This window comes from Macrobrachium nipponense, chromosome 37 (assembly GCF_015104395.2).
Source record: "Macrobrachium nipponense isolate FS-2020 chromosome 37, ASM1510439v2, whole genome shotgun sequence".
Classification (NCBI taxonomy): Eukaryota; Metazoa; Arthropoda; class Malacostraca; order Decapoda; family Palaemonidae; genus Macrobrachium; species Macrobrachium nipponense.
In genome coordinates this window covers 45243790-45266344 of record NC_061097.1, presented here as the reverse complement: position 1 = coordinate 45266344, position 22555 = coordinate 45243790, and the positions used below count along the sequence as shown (strand labels likewise).

At 32.9% G+C, this 22555-nt stretch overlaps 1 protein-coding gene across 2 annotated transcripts in view; it reads left to right on the top strand.

The window, feature by feature from the left end:
* The window catches only part of LOC135209205 (synaptic vesicular amine transporter-like), a 132983-nt gene that overhangs the window by 76248 nt on the left and 34180 nt on the right, over nucleotides 1-22555 (top strand). Inside the window, exons 3-5 of one of the 2 annotated variants that reach the window (XM_064241888.1) lie at nucleotides 4490-4624; nucleotides 5511-5633; nucleotides 7711-7945. In XM_064241888.1, coding sequence (XP_064097958.1) covers nucleotides 4490-4624; nucleotides 5511-5633; nucleotides 7711-7945 — 493 coding nt within the window. The remainder of the gene's footprint in view (nucleotides 1-4489; nucleotides 4625-5510; nucleotides 5634-7710; nucleotides 7946-22555) is intronic. The other variant, XM_064241889.1, reaches the window with a different exon arrangement.

Below are 22555 nucleotides of genomic sequence, written 5' to 3'. Positions count from 1 at the left end.
TATATGTTTTATTTTATTTATTTAATTTTTATTTATATTTTTATTAATTTATTTTTGTTTATTTTTATTTATTCATTTATTTATTAATATTTATTATTTATTTTTATTTATTTATTTATTTATTTTTTATTTAATTATTTATTTATTTTTGTTTATTTATTTATTTATTTTTACATATATTCTTTTATTTATCTTTTTTATTTATTTATTTAATTTTTATTGATTTTGTATCTATTTATTTATTTTTATCTTTTTTATATTTATATTTATTTATTTATTTTTACTTATTTTTATATATATTTATTTTGATTTATTTTGCTAATTTCTGTTTATTTATCTATTATATTTATAATTCTTACTTTTAATTATTTTTATTTTTTATTTATTGAATCATTTTTATAATTTATTTATTTTATGTATTTATTTTTTATTTATATATTTTATTTATTTTGTTTTTTATTTACTTTTTATTTATTATAAGATTTTTATTTTATTTATTTTTTTATTTACTTTATTTTTTAGTTATTTTATTTTTTATTAATTTATTTATTATTTATTTATTTAGATATATATTTATTTTATTTCTTATTTTTTAGTTTATTTTTATTTTTTATTAATTTTTTATTTATTTTATTTTTATTTGAGATATTTTTAGTTTATTTATTTTTTTTTCATTTTATTTTTTCATTTTATTATTTATTTTTTTTATTTATTTATTTTATTTTATTTTTATTATTCTTTATTTTTTTTATTTATTTCTTTATTTAACTTATTTATTTTTTTCATTTATTCTTATTTATTATTTAGTTTTTAATTTTATTTATTTTATTTATTTATTATTTATTTTTTATTTGTTTATTTATTTTTTATTTATATATTTATATATCTTTTTTATTTATTTAATTTTTATTTGTTTATTTTTTATCTTTATTTTTATTGATATATTTATTTTTATTTAATTTTTTAATTTTTATTTCTATTTATTTATCTATTCTTATTTTTCATTTACTTTTATTTTTTATTTTATTTATTTATTTATTTTTCTTTATATATTTATTTATTTATTTATATTTTATTTATTTATATATTTTATTTATTTTTATAGTTACTTATTTGCATTTATTTATATATTAATTTTTATTTTTACTTTTTGTATTTAGTTATTATATATATTTATTTATTTTTTGTGTTTATTTTTTTTTTAAATTTATTTATTTATTTATTTATTTATTTATATATTTTTATATATTTGTTTATTTGTTCATTTTTATTAATTTACTTTTGTATTTATTTATTTTTATTTGATTAATCTATTTAATTTTTTATTTATTTATTTTTATTTATTTATTTCCACTTATACATATTTTTATATATTCATTTTTATTTTTGTATTATTTATTTTATTTATTTATTTATATTTTTATTTATTCATTTTCATTAATTTTAAATTTTATATATTTTTATTTTATTTTTATTTATTATTTTATTTATTTATTTATTTATTTTTTTTATTTGTATATTTATTTTTATATTTAATATTTATTTATTCATTTATTTACTTTTATTTATTTATTTGTGTATTTGTTTTTATTTTTTTAATTTATTTTATATTTTATATTTATTTATATTTATTATTAAATTTATTTATAGTAGTTTATTTATCAATTATTTTTGTTTATTTATTTACTATTTATTTTTTATTTATATTTATTTATTTTTATTTTCTCATTTATTTATTTTTACATATTTGTTTATTTATTTTATTTATTTATTTTTATTTTATTTTTTATGATTTTATTTTTGTTTTTTTATCTATTTATTTTATTTTTATATATTATTATTTATTTATTTTTTATTTTTATTTTTTGTTTTTTATTTATTTTATTTCTTTTTTTGTATTTTATTTTTTATGTATTTATTTATTTAATTTTATTTATTTATTTATTTTATTATTTTATTTATTTTTATTTATATATTTCTATTTTTTATTTTTTTATTTTTAGTTATATATTCATTTTTATTTATTTATTTATTTATTTTATATTTATGTATTTTTTATTTATGTACTTAATTATTTATTTATTTAATTTATTTATTTATTTATTTTTATTTATTTATTTTATGTTTTTATATTCATTTTAGTTTAATTCCGTTATTCATTTTTATTTATTTTTTAATTAATTTTGAGCATTTAGTTGTTCATTTGTTTATTTATTTATTTATGTATTTTTATTAATTATTTATGTAGCCTTTTTTATTTATTTATTTATTTATTTAATTTCCTTTATTTTCATTTATTTAATTTTAATTTTTATTACTTTTATTTTTATTATTATTATTTTTAACCTTTTTGTTGTTAATAATATTGCTTTGTTATTCTTCTTTTTTATTTTCATATATATCATTTGTATTTTGAAATTTTAATACAAATTTTTATTATTATATTTTACTAATTGTATTGATTATTTTTATAACTTTATAATTATTTTTATTTTTACAGTTATTGTTTGTATTATTAAAATTCATTATATATAATCTCCACCCTCTCTCTCTCTCTCTCTCTCTCTCTCTCTCTCCTCCTGCTTCTCCTCCTCCTCCTCCTCCTCCTCCTCCTCCTCCTCCTCACCTTTTTCTTTCATTAATCATTTTGTATACTCTCTCTCTCTCTCTCTCTCTCTCTCTCTCTCTCTCTCTCTCTCTCTCTCTCTCTCTCTCCAAACGCGTGATTGATGATAAAACAGCTATGACGTAGACAAAACCCTCTTTGTCATATAACACGATGTCTGCTGGTGATCTCACTCTATACGTGACTTGAGTCCTCTTCCTTACTCAAGAGCTTCCCTCCCGGCAAAGGTTACATGACAGAAGTATACTTTTGAAATTAGCTGAGGTTTCGTGTGTTTGTGAATCCCTCGAGTAGGAGCTCTTTCGAGTAGGAGCTCTTTCACGTAGGATTTTTATTGTCTCTTTCGAGAGGGGAGGAACAATCTCTCCACTCTACGGGGTTAGGCCTCACTGTTGTTCTTCTTCGTCAGATAGATTTGGGACAGGTCTTTTATGTAATTAGAAATGATTGGGAAAGGTCATTTCGTTTAAATGAGGAAACATTGGGGAAGGTCTTTCATTTAAACGAGAAATTATAGGGAAAGGTGTTTAATTTAACTCAGAAAAATTGGGAAAGGTCTTTCATTTAAATAGGAAAAATGGAAAACGTCTTTAACTCAGAAAAAATTGGGAGAGGTGTTTAATTTAATTAAGAAAAATGGTTAAAGGTCATTCATTTATATCAGAAGAAAATTGGGAAAGTTCTTTAAGTTAAATAGGAAACCTCTTTAATTTAGAAAAAAATATGAAAGGTCTTTAATTTAAATCAGAAACAATTGGGAAAGGTCTTCAATTTAAATAAAAAAAAATAGTGAAAGCTCTAAAATTTAAATAAGAAAAAGATTGGAAAGGTCTCTTATTTAAATACCGTTGTGTATCACTGATAGGATGAATCTCTCTTTTGCGTTGTTTTTACGATTTTAAAAGATTAAAACTCTCTCTCTCTCTCTCTCTCTCTCTCTCTCTCTCTCTCTCTCTCTCTCTCTCCTCTATCTCTCTCTGCTCCTCTCGTCTCTTTCTCTCTCTTCTCTCCTCTCGCTCTCTTCCTCTCCTCTCTCTCTCTCTCTCTCTCTCTTAAATAAATTAATTGTAAATATCTCCTGAATTATGATTTATTTGTAAGTTGTTATATACTGGTAGGAAATTTACAGAAATATAGATCTCGAATTCATTACTGTTGGTGTGTTTGTCGTTCCAGTAATTTATGCACATTCACGTACAGTTTCTTCATCTCTATCCATAAGAGTGTGTCCTGGAATGATTTAAAATGGTCTCTAAGGTATGATTTTATTTCAACCTGGCCCCTTTACGACACCGTACCTATTTTGCACATTTGCATAAGGTGTTCCATTGAGGACCAAATATAAAAAAAGTGTAAAAAATAATAAAGAAATAAAAAATCCGTCTTTATTCAAGAAAATAAGGTCACTGAAAATCAGGGTCAACCCTTTTATCTCCGTCATTATTAACGTTGGCGTGGTCTCGCCGTCCTTATCCTCACCATCATGTTGGGATCTATAAAAAAAATAATAATAAAAATCGAGTTCGCTCAATACTAGGGGGCCCTGAGTACCTCCTGTAGGGTCATCGTCAACGCCAATAGAGATCCTCATCTGGGATTATGCTGTAACTCTCCGCCGCCCTCAGGGCGTCGACCCTTCACTACAGTTCATCGACTAAGAAAGGCTTTTTTTTTTTTTTTTTTTTTTTTTGAGAGGAGATTCTAAAATGTCGAAGGAGAATGGTGTTTCCTCATTTCTCATTACTTTTGATATAGTTTTCAGCATTATTTTATTATTATTATTATTATTATTATTATTATTATTATTATTATTATTATTATTATTATTATTATTATTATTATTTTCTCTTTCTCTCTTTGCAGTGCCCATCATCCCGAAGTATTTATACCAGATTCGTCACCCACCCACCTCCTCCCCACCCAGCCCCTCCCCCGAAGAGGCCTCCCTCCTGGCCACAAGCCCCCCGCCCATCACCACTTCAGTCGCCCACAGCAATGGTAAGTGTTCTCCTCACCAAAGTATTCGTGATGGGAATTGATGACATAAGATATTGAAATGTAAACAGTGAAAAGGGCCGGGAAACTCTACGGACACCCATACCCACGTTTCACTTAGTATTTTATAATGTAATATTACATATACTTTCCTCCATACCACTTGGAAAAGTCTATTTAACTTACTTGGTTATGCAATATGTATTATAAAACTCTAAGGACTCTTCTACCCCACATTTCATTTATGTACACGGTAATCTATGACTAGTTTCCTTAATTTCACTTACAAAACTTTGTGGATTCTCCAACCCACATTTCATATACTATTTTACCATATATAATGTAATATAATACACTACCACGTACCACACTCTACAAACTCTCCTACTCACATTACGTTTTGCCATGTAATGAAATATTTGAATATACTTCAATGTATACGCCGTAAACTCTACGGCATGTCCTACCCGTGTTTCAGTTACCCATTACCATATAATGATGTCGAATAGCGTCTTGTATGTACATATGTCAACATTGGGACGAACATGTATTAAAATATAAGTTGAATTTCCATATCGAGTATCCTCAGGGCCACTCTCGATGGAACGCTTCCCTCGTCAAACAGAAGACACCTGCCAAAGAGACAACATGAAACGTTAAAAAAATGTAATAGAAGCACACTGGCTGACGACAAAAACACGACATATATTTGAGATACAAACTCATTCCTCCTCCTCCTCCTCCTCCTCCTCTTCCACATTCCTCCTCCTTCTCCTCCTCCTCCTTCACTCTAATTGCCCCTTCATAATAAGCCTTCCAGTCTGTCTGTCTGTCTGTCTGTCTGTACCCAACTGTAACACGATACAGACTCTTATGTATACGGGAACAGGTTGCGAGCCGTGTGTCTGTGGCGGGGACCGGCTGTATGGTGACCAACGACCGGAAGACCTCCCACCTCCCACCCCCCCTACCACCACCCAGCCACCCTGCGCTAACCAGTCCCCCCCTCCCGGTGAGAGAAACAGTACACCTAGAAGTTGGCATTACACGTGAGATAGAGACAGAAGCATACTCATTCTTTGCGAGTTTTTCTAGAGAGCTTTTTTAGAGTGGACCCTCACGTGTAATACTTATGCTACGCAGAGAATGTATTTAACCGCTTTTCCTGAATGTTTTTTTGGTAAATAAATAATCTACATAAACATTAGACATCTTCAGGTCTCGTCGTAAAAAATGGCAAATCTAAAAGCCCCTGTCATGTGAATGAGAGCATCTCGTAAAAGTATATAATCTCTTGTCATCCAATTTGGATGCCTTCAGTCTCCAGAGTAAAAAAGTCATGACGATGTTTTAATATTGGTGTTGTCTGTAAACTGTCTAGTAGATGGTTCTTGTAGCTAAGTGTTTGCTATTCATTGTTGATCAAGGTGTCGTTTCAAATATGAACTTTTCCTGGCTTTACTTTTTTTTTTTTTTTTTAGCGCTGTGGTCATTGTATTATCTCTCATCCCAATATCTGTCGACTGCCTTCTTCCTGAATTACCCTCGTTACAAATGACTAATCTCTCTCTCTCTCTCTCTCTCTCTCTCTCTCTCTCTCTCTCTCTCTCTCTCTCTCTCTCTCTCTCTCAGCTGGAATGCTAATGGACTTGAAATGTCAGATGCATGCAATAATAAACCTTAGAGAGTAAGACGTTATGGACGTAAATAGGATAAAAATATAAAACGAGACTTCAACGACTGATTTATATTGACATTACTATGTACTCTATATATATATATATATATATATATATATATATATATATATATATATATATATATATATATATATACATATATATATATATATATATATATATATATATATATATATAATATATGTAATATATATATGAACCCGTATTTTAATTCATTTTTGTATCTCTTGCTATAGATATTTATCAGAGTCCTGGGTATTATGTAATAAATGCTTCCACTTTATAATAGTCGGTTATAAACAGAAATGGAGTCGCTCACAGAATTGTAGTTCTTAAAGCTATCTATCTATCTTGCTTTGCATGTTAAGGAATATGTTTAATTTTTTTTCAGTGGATGTGATGTTTTTCACATATAAAGTAGATGTCTGAATGTGTTTCGTGAGTGAAATGTTTAAAATCTTGGCTTCTCAATGTATTGATTTGTGTATACTTTGTTAACGGGCGCTTCAGTGCAAGATTACACGCTTGATTTGAATACAAGACAGAAATATCTCATATTGTTTTATTAAAAAAAAAAGTTTAATCCAATAACACGTTTTTAAGCTGTTTAAAGCTACACATTATTAACAACTGTAGTTTCAAATGCTTAAGGAACTAGTTTTTATGATGTTCCTCCTTTTAAGCATTTATGCTTTTTATTATATATTACAAAGTTAGATTTTCTCTGACGGCTTAAAAGCTGCATAAGAATGTGGGGAAACCGAATTTCGCCTCTTAACATTCTAAAATCTACAAATTTCCACCAGAATTCATATAAATCGAAAAACGAGGATTTTGTCGTAATATACCTGAATGATTCTCAATATCGGAGGGATGTTGATTTTCTTAGAATCCAAAGTCATTCAAATGGAGTTAATATGAGTGTGGATACTTCAGATAGGTGTTGTGAAAAAAGTACGCTTTTATTTTATTTATTTATTTATTTTTGTCATTATGAGGTTCACAGACACTTTTAACGATTGGATCATACTCTGTTCCCATATTCTCCAGAAATAGGATATAAAATCCGCGCAGACACACATATACACACATTTATATACATGTAAATGTATATGTGTATGTGTGTATACATACATACAGACACATATAATGTATACATACATATATATTTGTGTGTGTATGTACTATATATACATATGTGTACGTATGTATGCTATGTACGTACGCAATTAAATCATGAATTTAAGCAAATGTAAGGTCAAAAAAAAATGCTGCTTTGTTTTATGTACGGTGCCACCCATGATAAGATAAACTACTTATAATATATATATATATATATGTATATGTATATATAATGACCTTCGAAACCTCATCGTTCTCCCTGAACAGCAGATCCAGGGAAATCTCCGCCGGGAACCATCTTCCTCCGAAACTCGACCGGACCCGAATACCCACCTCTGGCCTCGTCGCCCTCGGCTCCGCCGAGGCACCTGACGGGATCGGAGGTCCTGGGCATGAACCACGAGGACCTGGTCAACGAGAACGTCGAGGTGGGGCTCCTGTTCTGCTCGAAGGCCTTCGTCCAGCTCATCACCAACCCCTTCATCGGACCTCTCACACACAGGTCAGTAATGTTCCGTCTCGCATGGGGGGGGGGGGGGGGGGCCGGGGGGGGGGGGGGGGGGGGGGGGGGGGGGGGGGCCCGGGGAAGGGGGGGGGGGGGGGGGGGGGGGGGGGGTGGGGGGGGGGGGGGGGGGGGGGGGGGGGGGGCGCTGCTGGTGTTCTTCGGCGGCGGCCGTGTTTCTAGCTGTCCCCCCTCTCCCCCTCCCACCACCCCTTTTTTTTGGGCGGAACTTGTATTCTTTTGGTGTCCTTTTTATTTATTTTATTTAAGGTTATTTTATATACATGTATATACATATATAAAATGCGCGTGTATAATATATATATATATATATATATATATATATATATGTATATATATATATATATATACACACACGTATATTTAATGTATTCATATATATATATATATGTAGGTATGTATGTATGGGTTTACAAAATTTATATATAAGCGAATACCACAGGGAAAATGATAGTCGGAAATCTTAAGTAAAGACGAAAGCGCTTGGATTTCGGACTATCATTTTCCTGTGGTGTTCGCTTATTTAATGAAGTCACGTGCATCTACTGTGATTTTTTAAGCGTATATATATATATATATATATATATTATATATATATATATATATATATATGTATACATATACATTTAACATATTGTACGTACTTATCATTGCCACGGCTACATCTGCTAACAGCGATGCAACTTATGCTGAATCTATACTATGAATACTATGCCCGTCAAGAAACTACCCGGAAATAACCGTCGTTAAGCCGAGAGATCCACAGGCTGTAATGGAACTATATTTCCATCACATGGTTTAAGAATTAGACCGTCGTCACCCTAACAGACAACCCACACCCCCCTTCCCCCCCCCCCCCCCCCCCCCCCCTTCCCGCCACCCCCCATAACCTTTTTATGAACGCGGTCCATTCCGAAAAGCAAAACTCGATGGTACATAGTTAAAAATAATTGGCAGGTCATTCAGACCTGGATTAAGGGTCCTCGTTCGTTCACATGATTCATTTGGCGATGTCGTCCTACTTCGTTTTTTTGTATGATTATTCTTGCTGGATTCTCTCTCTCTCTCTCTCTCTCTCTCTCTCTCTCTCTCTCTCTCTCTCTCTCTCTCTCTCTCATTATTGGTAATTTTTTGCCATTTTTAGACCTTTTTAAACAATCTAATGTGTTTCTATTTTTCAGAGTTTCTTAAATAGGTCATAATAATCTCTCTCTCTCTCTCTCTCTCTCTCTCTCTCTCTCTCTCTCTCTCTCTCTCTCTCTCTCGATGTTAACTGATGGTAGAAAACAGTACTACAAACAAGAATTTAAAAATGCTAAAGGTGACATGGCTGCTACGTGGAAGATTACTAATAATATGCTTTTCAATGGAATAAACAGCGATACGAATAAGCTGAATTGTGATACCAAGATTGTTTTGCAACGTAAAGCTGAAGAGTTTAACGAATTCTTCGCAGAAGTGGGGAGAAAGACCTTTGAAAAAACACAGGAAGAACTGCATAACCGCATGCCTTTGGAAACAGACCCTATTATCCCTCACAGTAGAGTCGATAGTTTTAAACCAAGGCCAGTGGACTGTAACACAGTAATCTTAGTCATTAAAGATTTGAAAGAAACTAACGCCTTTGGATCTGATGGTATTTGTTTACGTTTCATTAGAGATGGTTTATATGTTATTGCTTTTTACCTGACGATAATTATCAATACATCAGTTGTTACTTATTCATATCCAGACATATGGAAAATTTCCCATGTCGTTCCGCTCTTCAAAAGCGGGGATGCCGACGATATCTCAAATTACCGTCCCATTTCCTTGCTACCTATTCTATCGAAAGTACTTGAAAAAATTATTGAAAATCAGTTAACTGAATTTTTAGAGGAAAATAAACTAATCTCTTTAAGCCAACATGGATTCCGACCAAAATTGTCTACTGAAACAGCCCTGTTAAAATGAAACAGCCCTGTTAAAATTATCTGACAAGATTTATGAAAATATAGACAACAAAAAAGTTTCCTTACTTTTATTACTAGATTTATCTAAGGCTTTTGATAGCGTGAATGGTGCCATATTATTGGGAGAAATGTGCGTTGATGAAATATTGATCAGAGGTGGTTTAAGAGCTACCTTGAGAATAGGTTTCAGTCCGTCAGGCTAAATGGTACTGTATCATCGAAGAAAAATATTCAATTCGGAGTACCTCAGGGATCAATTCTCGGCCCTATACTTTTCATGGTATATGTTAATGATCTCGTGAGATCAATACCTGGCTGTTTTATAGTTCAATATGCTGATGACACACAAATACTAATAGAAGGTGACATTAAGGATATAGCCGACATGATTTGTAAGGCAGAAGACATTCTAAACAGAGCTAAAGATTACTTTTTGAGAAATGGCTTACTTACTAAATGAGAAAAAGACACAGTTTATCATTATTGGATCCAGGCAATATGTGTCAGATATTGGAGATGAGGTACAGATAAATTTTAATGGAAATATAATTAAGCCAATGACGACTGTGAAAAATTTAGGTGTTCATTTCGATCTGGTACATGAACTTTGACTGTCACATAGACGAAATGTATAAAAAGGTAATGGGTACTCTTATATACTTAAATAGAGTAAATGATCATTTTGAGTCAAGTACTCGCAAGATAGTCGTCCAGTCACTAGCTTTAAGTTATATAAAATATTTGCTTAAAAGTTTGGGGATGTACTAACAAATCACAGCTACAAGAGTACAAAAGCTGCAGAACTTTGCAGCAAGAGTGGCTTGTTGGCAACGTTAGAAAGTTTGAACATGTAACTCCACATTTAAAGGAATTGGATGGTTGAAAATAAGAGACCAGTATACTCTTGACATGTGCATTATGGTATATAAAGCTTTAAAAAATTATAAAAATTCCAGATTGGTTATACAGTTTCCCACCAGTAATCTTTATTCAGTAATGTCACTACACGCCAAAGGGATGATTTGTATGTTGCAAGACATAAAACTAGTATTGGCTCACGGCAAATCAGAGTCCGAGGTCCAGTGTTGTATATGACAGCCACGTGAAATAAAAGAAGCTGGCTCTGTGTCTATTTTCAAGTCAAAACTAAGGAGTTTACTTTTAACAGAGTCTTAATTGTTCTTTTTAATTATTATACTTTGTTCTTAGATTTTGATATGGCTTATTTTTTATATACTAACTGATACTGCATTGTAGTTCTTAAATCCAGGTATCCTAATTCAACATGGTTCTGAGTTCTGTCATATTTGCTAAGACTTATTTATTGAAAATTTTTAAAATGATCTATCTGATTTTTACTACATATCCTATCGAGAACTGTCTTTGTTTTTTATTGCCTGTACGTATTTTTATATACTTATTTATTGATAATTTATGACTGATTAGATTTCTATTGAAGCTCATTTTACCTATGATTGTCTAATTTTTATACATAGTTTCAAATAGTTTCCTATGGTATTTATGTTATTGATATTTTACTGATTTTGATATTCTTAACCTATACCAAGTTTTATGTAAGAGTTAAATTCAAAATGTTTTATACTGATATGGCTACTTATGTAGAATACCCAATGTACAATTGGAAATAAAGGATTATTATTATTATTATTATTATTACTCTCTCTCTCTCTCTCTCTCTCTCTCTCTCTCTCTCTCATTATGGTAAATTTTTTGCCTTTTTAGACATTTTTAAACAATCTAACTGTGTTTTTATTTTTCAGAGTTCTTAAATTAAATAGGTCATAATAATCTCTCTCTCTCTCTCCTCTCTCTCTCTCTCTCTCTCTCTCTCGTTCTATCTCTCTCTCTCTCTCATCTCTCTCCCTTTCTCTCTCATTATTGGTAATTTTTTGCCATTTTTAGACCTTTTTAAACCTATGTGTTTCTATTTTTCAGAGTTTCTTAAATGGTCAGGAATAATCTCTCTCTCTCTCTCTCTCTCTCTCTCTCTCTCTAGGCTCTCTCTCTCTCTCTCTCTCCCCTCCCTTTCTCTCTCCTTTATTGGAATTTTTTTGCCTAGAACCTTTTTAAACAATCAATGTGTATTTTCAGAGTTTCTTAAATAGGTCATAATAATTTTTTTTTTCTCTCTCTCTCTCTCTATCTCTCTCTCTCTCCCGTTTTGTGTGAGGATAGGATAAATGAATAACACAAATGAATATGATGATACCATACAAGCTTTTTCTTTCCCTCCACTACAGACTTGGTTTGGTACTCTCTCCCTGCCTCCGTTTTCCCCTCACTTTTCCTCTCCTCCACCTCTTTCGCTTCGCGAGTCGTAAGGTTCCAATCGTTATAAGTTCTCTCTCTCTCTCTCTCCTCTCTCTCTCTCTCTCTCTCTCTCTCTCTCTCTCTCTCTCTCTCTCTCTCTCTCTATATATATATATATATATATATATATATATATATATATATATATATATATATATATAGCCTGCACACATACATACATATATATTGTATGTATGTGTATTTATTTGTATACATATATACACTACACACATATGTGTTAAACATACATATAATATAATACACATACTCACATATATGTATACGTACACTCAAATATTAAGCCACAGATTCCCCCTCATATCTAATTCATTTTGCCCAAGGAAATGCATTGGAACGAAAAGAGAATTTTATATATTTGATAATTGCATCTGCCCTCACGGGGCCTATAAATTATTCTCAAGAGGAGACGCGAATACAATATTTAAGGGGTGTTTGTGCCTCAAATACTGGATTGTGTAAACAAAAAAGCCACTTGCGGTTTGTTGACAAACTATCTCACGCACACGCGAGCACATACATACATACATACATACATACATACGTATGACTGTCAGTTTATCCATCTACGTATGTATGTCTATATATACATGCATATATCTATCTTTCTACATTCATACATACATGGATCCATCTATCTGTATACGTATAATCTGTATACGTATATGTTTACGCACTACATCAATATGTACATGTTTAGCTATCTGTCTGTATATGTCTACACATATATGCATATATTTTTTATATATACAAATTCATACATCCATACATAATATTCATAGATACGTATATAGTACATGCTTATATCTGCATATGTATATGTTTACGTACTACATCAATATATACACGTTTAGCTATCTGTTTGTATATGTATATATATACACATTCATACATCCATACATAAATTCATAGATACGTGTATAGTACACACGTACTACATAAATATGTACATATTTAGCTATCTGCCTGTATATGTAAACATACCTGCTATATATATATATATATATATATATATATATATATATATATATACACACATTCATACGTCCATATATAAATTTATAGATACGTATGTAGTACATTCGTATATTTGTTTATTTATTTGTGTGTATATGAATATGCGTACGTATATACATACATGAATATGGAGACAAGGAACTAGCTTCTCCACTCAGCGTTCGTGATCTACTGCATCAACTCTTTCTGTGAACTGATTGGCTAATGAAGATGTCAGTGTTACCAGAACCCCCGCCACCCCCACCCTTCCTTCTTTGCCAACTCTTTCTGTGAACTGATTGGCTAATGAGGTTGTCATTATTACCAGAGTCCACTTCTTTGTCTCTCCTTCCGAGTAGTAATTTAATTATGCAGGAGAAATGCGATTATGGCTCTCTTTGGAGGCTCAGATTGTCTTATTTATCTAATTTGAACCGTGAAATCCTCTCTCTTTGTGACATTTTTTTTACCCATCAGTCATTTGTTTTTTGTGCTTTCACGAGTGTCCGCTGTGTGTTATGGTGTTGCTTGAAATCGATTACCTATTTTTTTTGTATTTTAATTTTTGTAAGTAATTCTTTGCAATATTATTATTAAAATTATATTATTATTGGTGTTTCTGATATATCATAAACTGTATTTTTCGAAGTAATTATTATTATTTTTTTTGCTCTATCACAGTTCTCCAATTTGACTGGGTGGTATTTATAGTGTGGGGTTCTGGGTTGCATCCTGCCTCCTTAGGAGTCCATCACTTTTCTTACTATGTGTGCCGTTTCTAGGATCACACTCCTCTGCATGAGTCCTGGAACTAATTCAGCCTCTAGTTTTTCTAGATTTCTTTTCAGGGATCTTGGGATCGTGCCTAGTGCTCCTATGATTATGGGTACGATTTCCACTGGCTATCCCATTTCCTTCTTATTAATTTTTTCTCTTTCATTCTCATCTACTCTGGTGTATCATGTTATTATTTTTATTATTATTATTATTATTATGCCTTAAGTATTCCTTTATAGCCATAAAAAGAACAATTTCAGTTTCAGTTCGTCCTTATATCTTTATACACAAACACACACACACACACATATATATATTATATATATATATATATATATATATATATATATATATATACATATATATATATATATATATATATATATATAGTTTCCAACTGATTCCAATCTTGTTTGCTTATAGCAGGAGTGATTGGGGGGAAAACTGGGTTTGTTGGGGAGTAGAATGTAAGGATTACCTCTCTCTCTCTCTCTCTCTCTCTCTCTCTCTCTCTCCTCCTCTTCTTGAATCTATGATGTGGAATAAAATCCGAGCATAGATGTCCACACTATTGAAATTATATCTAAATTTATCCTTATCTGTGACAGAAATTCGAAAAAACAGATTAGAGCTCTAATAGTAAAAAATCCTCGTAAACAGGACGCATTCTCTCTCTCTCTCTCTCTCTCTCTCTCTCTCTCTCTCTCTCTCTCTCTCTCAGTAAAAACCTGCTCCTAGAGATAAGTGAGCACATGATGTCTCCTCTTAGGATGCACTAACAAGTCGTTGAGACATCCAAATCCTTGTAACTCTCTCTCTCTCTCTCTCTGAAACTCCTATCCCAGAACGAATCGAACGCACCTTTAAATTACTGTGGGGGCGGATGAATTGTTTTGTGTGGGGAGGGGGGGTGACGATGGTAGACGTACGGATGTTTAGAAACAATGCCACGGGCGGTAAACATATGCTCCCTTCTGCTGGCTAGTGATCAACACAACACACACACACACACAAGTCTTGACGTTACGAATCAATCGGGGAGGGGGGGGGGGAGACTCTTCCATTGATTTTCGGACTGAGGGGGAGGGGAGAGGGGACTGGATGGGTGTTGGAGGATGATATACAAAGGGGTAGGTCCTGGGGGAGTGTCCGGGGGAATTAGGGTGTGTGTCGAGGGTGTAGAGGGGGTGTAGAGAAAAAGGACTTTTCAGCAGGGTGGTGGTGGGGAGGGTGGGCCAATGGCCCTGTCCTAAGGGATTACTTTGTAGTATTTTTTTTTTCTTTCTCTTTCACTATTTTGACGAGGGTAAGTCTTCAAAATAGCTTCTGTTTTTTTTTTCTATTTTTCATTCAGTGTTTGACAAAAGGGTCCTGTGGTATTTAATGTTTTAAAGAACGTATTTACATCTGCGGTTTTTTTTTTGTGTAGAGATATCTTTGTTGTTTGAATGTTGTATACTATTATATATATATATTACACACTATATTATATACATATATATACGTATAGTATATGTATATATTATATATAAACATACAAACATTCCTGTCTACCGTAAGCAATCAGTCTGCCCATGAATACATAATCGTGATACCTGATTATTCTCTTTCCGTTCAAAGTTCATAATGTGCTTTGGAATGCTTAGATATATAGCAATTTATTTCTTCTGTCCCTTAATTGAAGGTCTCTCTCTCTCTCTCTCTCTCTCTCTCTCTCTCTCTCTCTCTCCTCTCTCTCTCTCTCTCTGCTTAAAGAATTATTTCTTCGTGCTTTTTTTATATTTCAAATGACGCCTTTCTTATCTTATTATTTAATTATATAGTATTTACCTCTCTCTCTCTCTCTCTCTCTCTCTCTCTCTCTCTCTCTCTCTGTGTGTGTGTGTGTGTGTGTGTGTGTGTGTGTGTGTGTGTGTGTGCTGGCTTAAGGAATTATTTCTTTGTGTTTTTTTATATTTCTAATAACGCCTTTCTTATCCTATTGTTGAAATATATAATAATTTACATCTCTCTCTCTCTCTCTCTCTCTCTCTCTCCTCTCTCTCTCTCTCTCTCTCTCTCTCTCTAAAAACGCGAATTCAACTAGAATATGCACAGCAGATTGGAGTTCAACTCGTGTGCGTATATATAATAGATATATATATTATATATAATATATATATATATATATATATATATATATATATATATATATATAGATAGATAGATAGATAGATCAGATAAATAGATGCAAGGATGCAACATCTACACTTAAATCATGAGAACACAGGTGACAAAATTGTCCGAAGCTACAGGAAAGAATATATCAAGGTTACTCTCCCCTACGACAAAGGCTAATTGCTTCATTTCCTCGAGTCCTTTTGTTCAGAGGACTGGTAACGTCCCGCGGGGCATGTGGGGGTTGGGGGGCGGGGGGGGCGTTACTTCTCAATAAGAATTGGTAGGCGCGTGTTTTTTATACCTCTGTCGTTGCATATTGGTTGAATTCTGCTGCGTATTTTTACGCATTTAGAAAAATTTTATGCATTTCAGGGCTTACGTGCCCATTTCGATTAACCTTTATGAACGAAAGACTTCGTCGTATATCGTTTTTGATGTATTGCATTGACACGACTTTTATTTTGTTGAATAAAAAGTCTGTGCAGTCAGTAGCGTGATTGTTTCTTTCCCCCACCCTCACCCCCACGCAAAGAAAACGATTTTACAGCGCTCTTTTTATTACTTTTTCTTTAATGCCACATTGATATTCGTTTTTTTTTTTTTTTTATGAAAATCTGGAATTTACTTGACAAATATTTCTCTGTTGGTAAGTACGTTTTACGTATGTGTGTATGTTATTATTTGTGTCTGTATATATATACTATATATATACATATGTATATATGTGTTTGTTTATTTTAATATATAATATATATATATATATATATATAGATAGAAATATATATATTATAATATATATATATATATATATATATATATACTATATATATATATATGTGTGTGTGTTTATATATATATATATATATATATATATACATATACATACATATACATACATATATTATATATATATATATATATATATATATATATATATATATATATGTGCGTGTATGTGTGTTTGTATATATCTATATATATATATATAGATATATATATATACACACACATATCTATCTATCTATATATATATATATATATATGTATATATATATATATATATATAGGGGGATACAGGGGTGGGGCCAACAGATACGCAATGCTCTTAAACACATGATTAGGAAACCTCATTCCTATAAATATTACTTTGCCCCGAGTTAAAAAATAAAAACACAGATATATAAAACACATTGGAACCCGCGATCCAAAAAGAGTCATTTCCAACCATTTTCCATTTGCTTAGTAAACTTTATCCTTATCCAATTCCCCAATTCATTTGATCAACCATGGAAAGAGCGTGAGTTTTCATTTCCCAGCCAAATAAATAGGTTTTGTATATATCATGGGGGCCACATTACAGTACGTCGAATAATATTGCTTATCATTCTGCTCACAAAAAGTTCTGCATATCGGTTACTGGTGAACAACGGAGGAGGTTTTGCAATTTTTTGTGCCCAGATTTTCAAAGTAACGTAATCCACGTTTGGAGTCGGCTGTCCTTTGAAAAACAAGAGCAGCGAACTAACATTATTGGCCTTCTGCCCTAGAGATTGGGTATTCTCTCTCTCTCTCTCTCTCTCTCTCTCTCTCTCTCTCTCTCTCTCTCTCTCTCTCGCTCTCTCTTCTTTTTACAGTTTTTGATAAATAAATCCTGTACGTTCGTTTGTGCGTGTTCGCCCGGACACACACACACACACACACACGCATATATATATATATATATATATATATATATATATATATATATATATATATATATAAATGTTAAATTCTACTGATGTGTGACAGTCGCCTCGTAGATAGTAATTAGCACGAAATCGGCTAAGAATCAAGTGTTTTTTTAATTGTTTATCCTCTTGTAGTCTACGTATATATATATATATATATATATATATATAATATATATATATATATATATATATATATATATGTTTGTCTCACATCACCGTAATTCATGTACATGCTTCAATCTACCAATGTCCTTTAATATCCAGTTTGCTCTACCTCGGAATTAGTATATTTCTTGCCATAAGGTATCTGTCATTGTTTACACTAGCTTAGAATATTTATCTCATCATGAAATTACACACTATCGAGTGGGATGGTGAAGTGTTTAAATATGTTTAAATAAATAAATTAAAAGATGAATAAATAAATAAGTAAATAGATATATTAATAAATAAAGTTAGCGCAGATTAACTTTTAAACTTCACAAGTAACAAGAGGCCCTCTCGATATTTGTGGAAATTTTGAATGAGCGTCTAGGCAACGCGAATTGATTAATGCCCAGGAACCATATGACCGTATGTAGCCCAGACCCCTCGCTCAGAGGGTGGAATCTGACAGGCAGAGACAGAACGGCAATTTCAAAATCCTCCCTTGCCCAGAATTTTACAGAAAGGGATGGAATAGATGTTATACATAAACCCTTACTTTGATACGAACAGTTTTTACGAACTCTCTCTCTCTCTCTCTCTCTCTCTCTCTCTCTCTCTCTCTCTCTCTCTCTCTCTCTCTCTCTTGTAATACTCCTTCCCCCCCCACCCCCGACTCTGAAAAGTTTCACGGATTCTCTCTCACTCTCTGGCATAATTTTTCCCCAAGTCAGAAATTAAATTTTCCACGGATTTGCCCTCTCTCTCTCTCTCTCTCTCTCTCTCTCTCTCTCTCTCTCTCCTCTCTCTCTCTCTCTCTGTGAAATTTTCACGGATTCTTTCCCTCTTTTTGGCATAATTTTTCTCCAACTCGGAAATGAAATTTTTTTTTTACGTATTTGCTCTCTCTCTCTCTCTCTCTCTCTCTCTCTCTCGTAATTCTTCTGATTCTCCGTCCTCCCCCTTCCCCTCTCCCCCCCCACCCCCCTCATAAGCGCCGAAATGACTTCCTCCAGCCGTTCATTGTTATGTACGAGTCGTGGTGGCTGTGGAGGCGACCCCCAAAAGAGACCTTTAATATTCCTACATCCCCGAATTCCTTTGGTGGCCTGGAATTGGAGCTCTGGAAGGTGAGAGGAGAGAGAGAGAGAGAGAGAGAGAGAGAGAGGAGTGGGATGGGATGGTGGGGGGGGGGGGGGGGGGGGGGAGAGGAGAGGAAGGAATGACCCTCTGGAATGGATGGATGGAATAGGGGGACGGTTGGTGGCTATCTGGTCGAGACACCCCTATGGAAGACGGGAGAGGGACTAGAGAGGTCCCTCTGGAAAGAAGGCACCTCTCTGGAATGGAGCTCTACCCCTATGGAAGGGAGGGAGTTGTGGGGGTAAGGGGGGCGGGAATAGACCTGTGAAAGAGGCTGCTAGAGATGAGGGTGGGGGGGGGGGGTATTGTATGAAGGAGGAGGAGGAGGGAAAGGGTTTGGCATTTGAAGTCGAGGCCAAACTCTTAGAATACCATACATACCTTCGACTCCAGCCGTCGGTCGCTGTCGTCCGCCCACGTCTTCTATATTCTTCTCTCTCTCTCTCTCTCTCTCTCTCTCTCTCTCTCTCTCTCTCTCATTCGTGTGCCTGTTCTTCCTCCTCCTCCTCCTCCTCCACCTCTTCTATCTTCACTTTTCATCAACGATTTCACCTTATTCCTTCTCCATCTTCCTCCTCCCTCTTTCTCCTATTTTCTCTCCCTCTGCCTCCTCCTCCTGCTCCCATGGGCGTATGTTCCCCTTCGGAGGATATCCTGATCCTCTTTCCAGAGGCTGGAAGGAAGGAAGGATGGACTGGATGGAAGGGCGCGCCGCCTTCTTCCAGTGGTTTCCTTCCAGTTTTTTATTTTTCCAGTTCTTTGTGGTGATATCTTATTTGTTTTAGTCGTTTCTTATTTATTCGTTTTTTTAATCTAGCTAATTGGCATCTGCTTATTTATTTTTTTTTTTATATTTGATTTTTGTTTTTTTTTACTGAAGGATTTCTTTTTTTTTTGGGCTTTATATTTATTTGTTTTTATAAGTAATTTACTATTTATATACGTAATTAACTACTTATTGGTTATTTTTTTTTTACTAAGTGACTCATTTATTGCTTAGTTTTTAACTGAATTATTTATTTATTTGTTTGTTTTTAGCTAATTTGCTCATTTATTAATTTTATTTAGTTTTTCTAGTTTGCTTACTTATTTATTTGTTTTTAACTAATTTACTTGTTTATATTTATTTGTTTTTAAATAATTAACCAATTTATATTTATTTGATTTTAACTAATTTGCTTACTTATTGATTGATTTATTTACTTATATTTATTTCCTTTTAGCTAATTTACTTACTTATTCATTGATTGATTGATTTATTTACTTATTTATATTTATTTGTTTTTAACTAATTTGCGTCGTTTTAGTAGCTCATTTACTTCTTAATGTATTTCTTCAACTAATTCACTTTATTCATTTTTAACACTAATATACTTATTTATTTATTTCTTTATTTACGAATTTATTCATTTATTTAACTTTTTTCTTTTCGAAAGTTGTCATGATTAGACTGGTTTGTAATTTGGTCATTTCCGTTAGTACTTGGATCAGTTTCTTAATATTTTTATTCCTGTTTTATTAATTTACCTTCGTATATCCCTTGTTTTCTCATTTCTCGCAGTTATCAGTGTTCTTGGTTTATCCTGTTATTCTGTTTTTATTTTTAGCTTTAATCATCTTATCTATATCTTTTGGTTTACAAAGGTCAGATATTATCAAACCAAGATGAGCTAATATTGTTTTTATTCAAGCTTTTTTTTTTATTAGTTCTATTTTTGATTCAAAGGAACTGACAGTTCTTAGCAATGAATGTATTTACCGCCAAGTCTCTCTCTCTCTCTCTCTCTCTCTCTCTCTCTCTCTCTCTCTCTCTCTCTCTCTCTCTCTCTCTCTGTCAGTCGAAAATAGGTTTGATTCTCATCAGCTGTTCTGAGAAATTAATTATCGGAAGGAACGTTGTCATTCCCTAATCTCTCTCTCTCTCTCTCTCTCTCTCTCTCCTCTCTCTCTCGCATCGGACGTTCTATGGAATTAATTATCCAAGTAGAATTGCTTTTTAATTATCCAAGTAGAATTGTTTTTTAATTATCCAAGTAGAATTGTTTTTTAATTATCCAAGTAGAATTGCTTTTCCCTATTATTATTAAGTTCTTCAGATTCACAAAAGTGTAAAGTGTTACAAATTGGAACGTAAAAACCCTCATGCCAACTACATGCTGGTTGGGAATGACATAAATAGTGTAGAACAAGAGGAGGACCTTGGAGTCATTATTACCAAGGACTTAAAATCCACAAAACATAAAAGCTGAGAAGAAGGCACAGAAACTAGTGGGATACGTAAAGAGGCAGTTCAGATACAGAAACAAGGAAACGGTGCTGCAGCTCTACACATCCATAGTTAGACCCTATCTTGAATATGCAGTACAGTTTTGGTAAACAACACTAAGAAAAGACATAAATAGATTAGAAGGAGTACAAGCAAGAGCCACAAAGTTAATTCCACCCATCAGGCAAGTAGGTTACCGAAGACGACTAGAGAGCCTGAATATGTATGGATTAGAAACACGACGTTTGCGAGGACAACTACTAATAGAAACATTCAAAATACTGAAAGGCAAAACAAAAGTAGACAGTAACCTATTTACGTTAAACGAAAACCAGACAAGAAGTAATGGATGGAAACTGGAACTGAAGAGATACAACACATCCCATCGTGGGAACTTCTTCACATACAAGATATGTGACACGTGGAATAAATTGCCACCAGAAGTTGTACACAGCAACAGCGTGGAAGAGTTTAAAAGAAAGCTTGACAAAATCATTAGAAGGACGCTGTGAATGCAGAGTAAAACCTGCTCCTACAGATAAGTGCGAACACGATGTCTCCTCTTAGGATGGACCAATAAGTCTCTCTCCTCTCTCTCTCTCTCTCTCTCTCTCTCTCTCTCTCTCTCTGTCTCAGGCGAAAATAGGTTTGATTGCCATCAGCTGTTCTGAGAAATTAATTATCGGAAGGAACATTGTCATTCCCTAATCTCTCTCTCTCTCTCTCTCTCTCTCTCTCTCTCTCTCTCTTCTCTCTCTCTTCGAAAAATACTTTTGATTTATCGGACATTCTATGGAACTAATTATCAAAGGAGTCTCTCTCTCTCTCTCTCTCTCTCTCTCTCTCTCTCTCTCTCTCTCTCTCTCTCTCTCTGGCGAAAATACGTTTGATTTTCATCGGACATTCTATGGAACTAATTATCAAAGGAGTCTCTCTCTCTCTCTCTCTCTCTCTCTCTCTCTCTCAGGTGAAAATAAATATGATCACGCTCTAAGAAATTAATTGCATAAAAGAACCATTACGCTCTCAGCCCCCACTCTCTCTCTCTCTCTCTCGCCACTTCTCTATCATC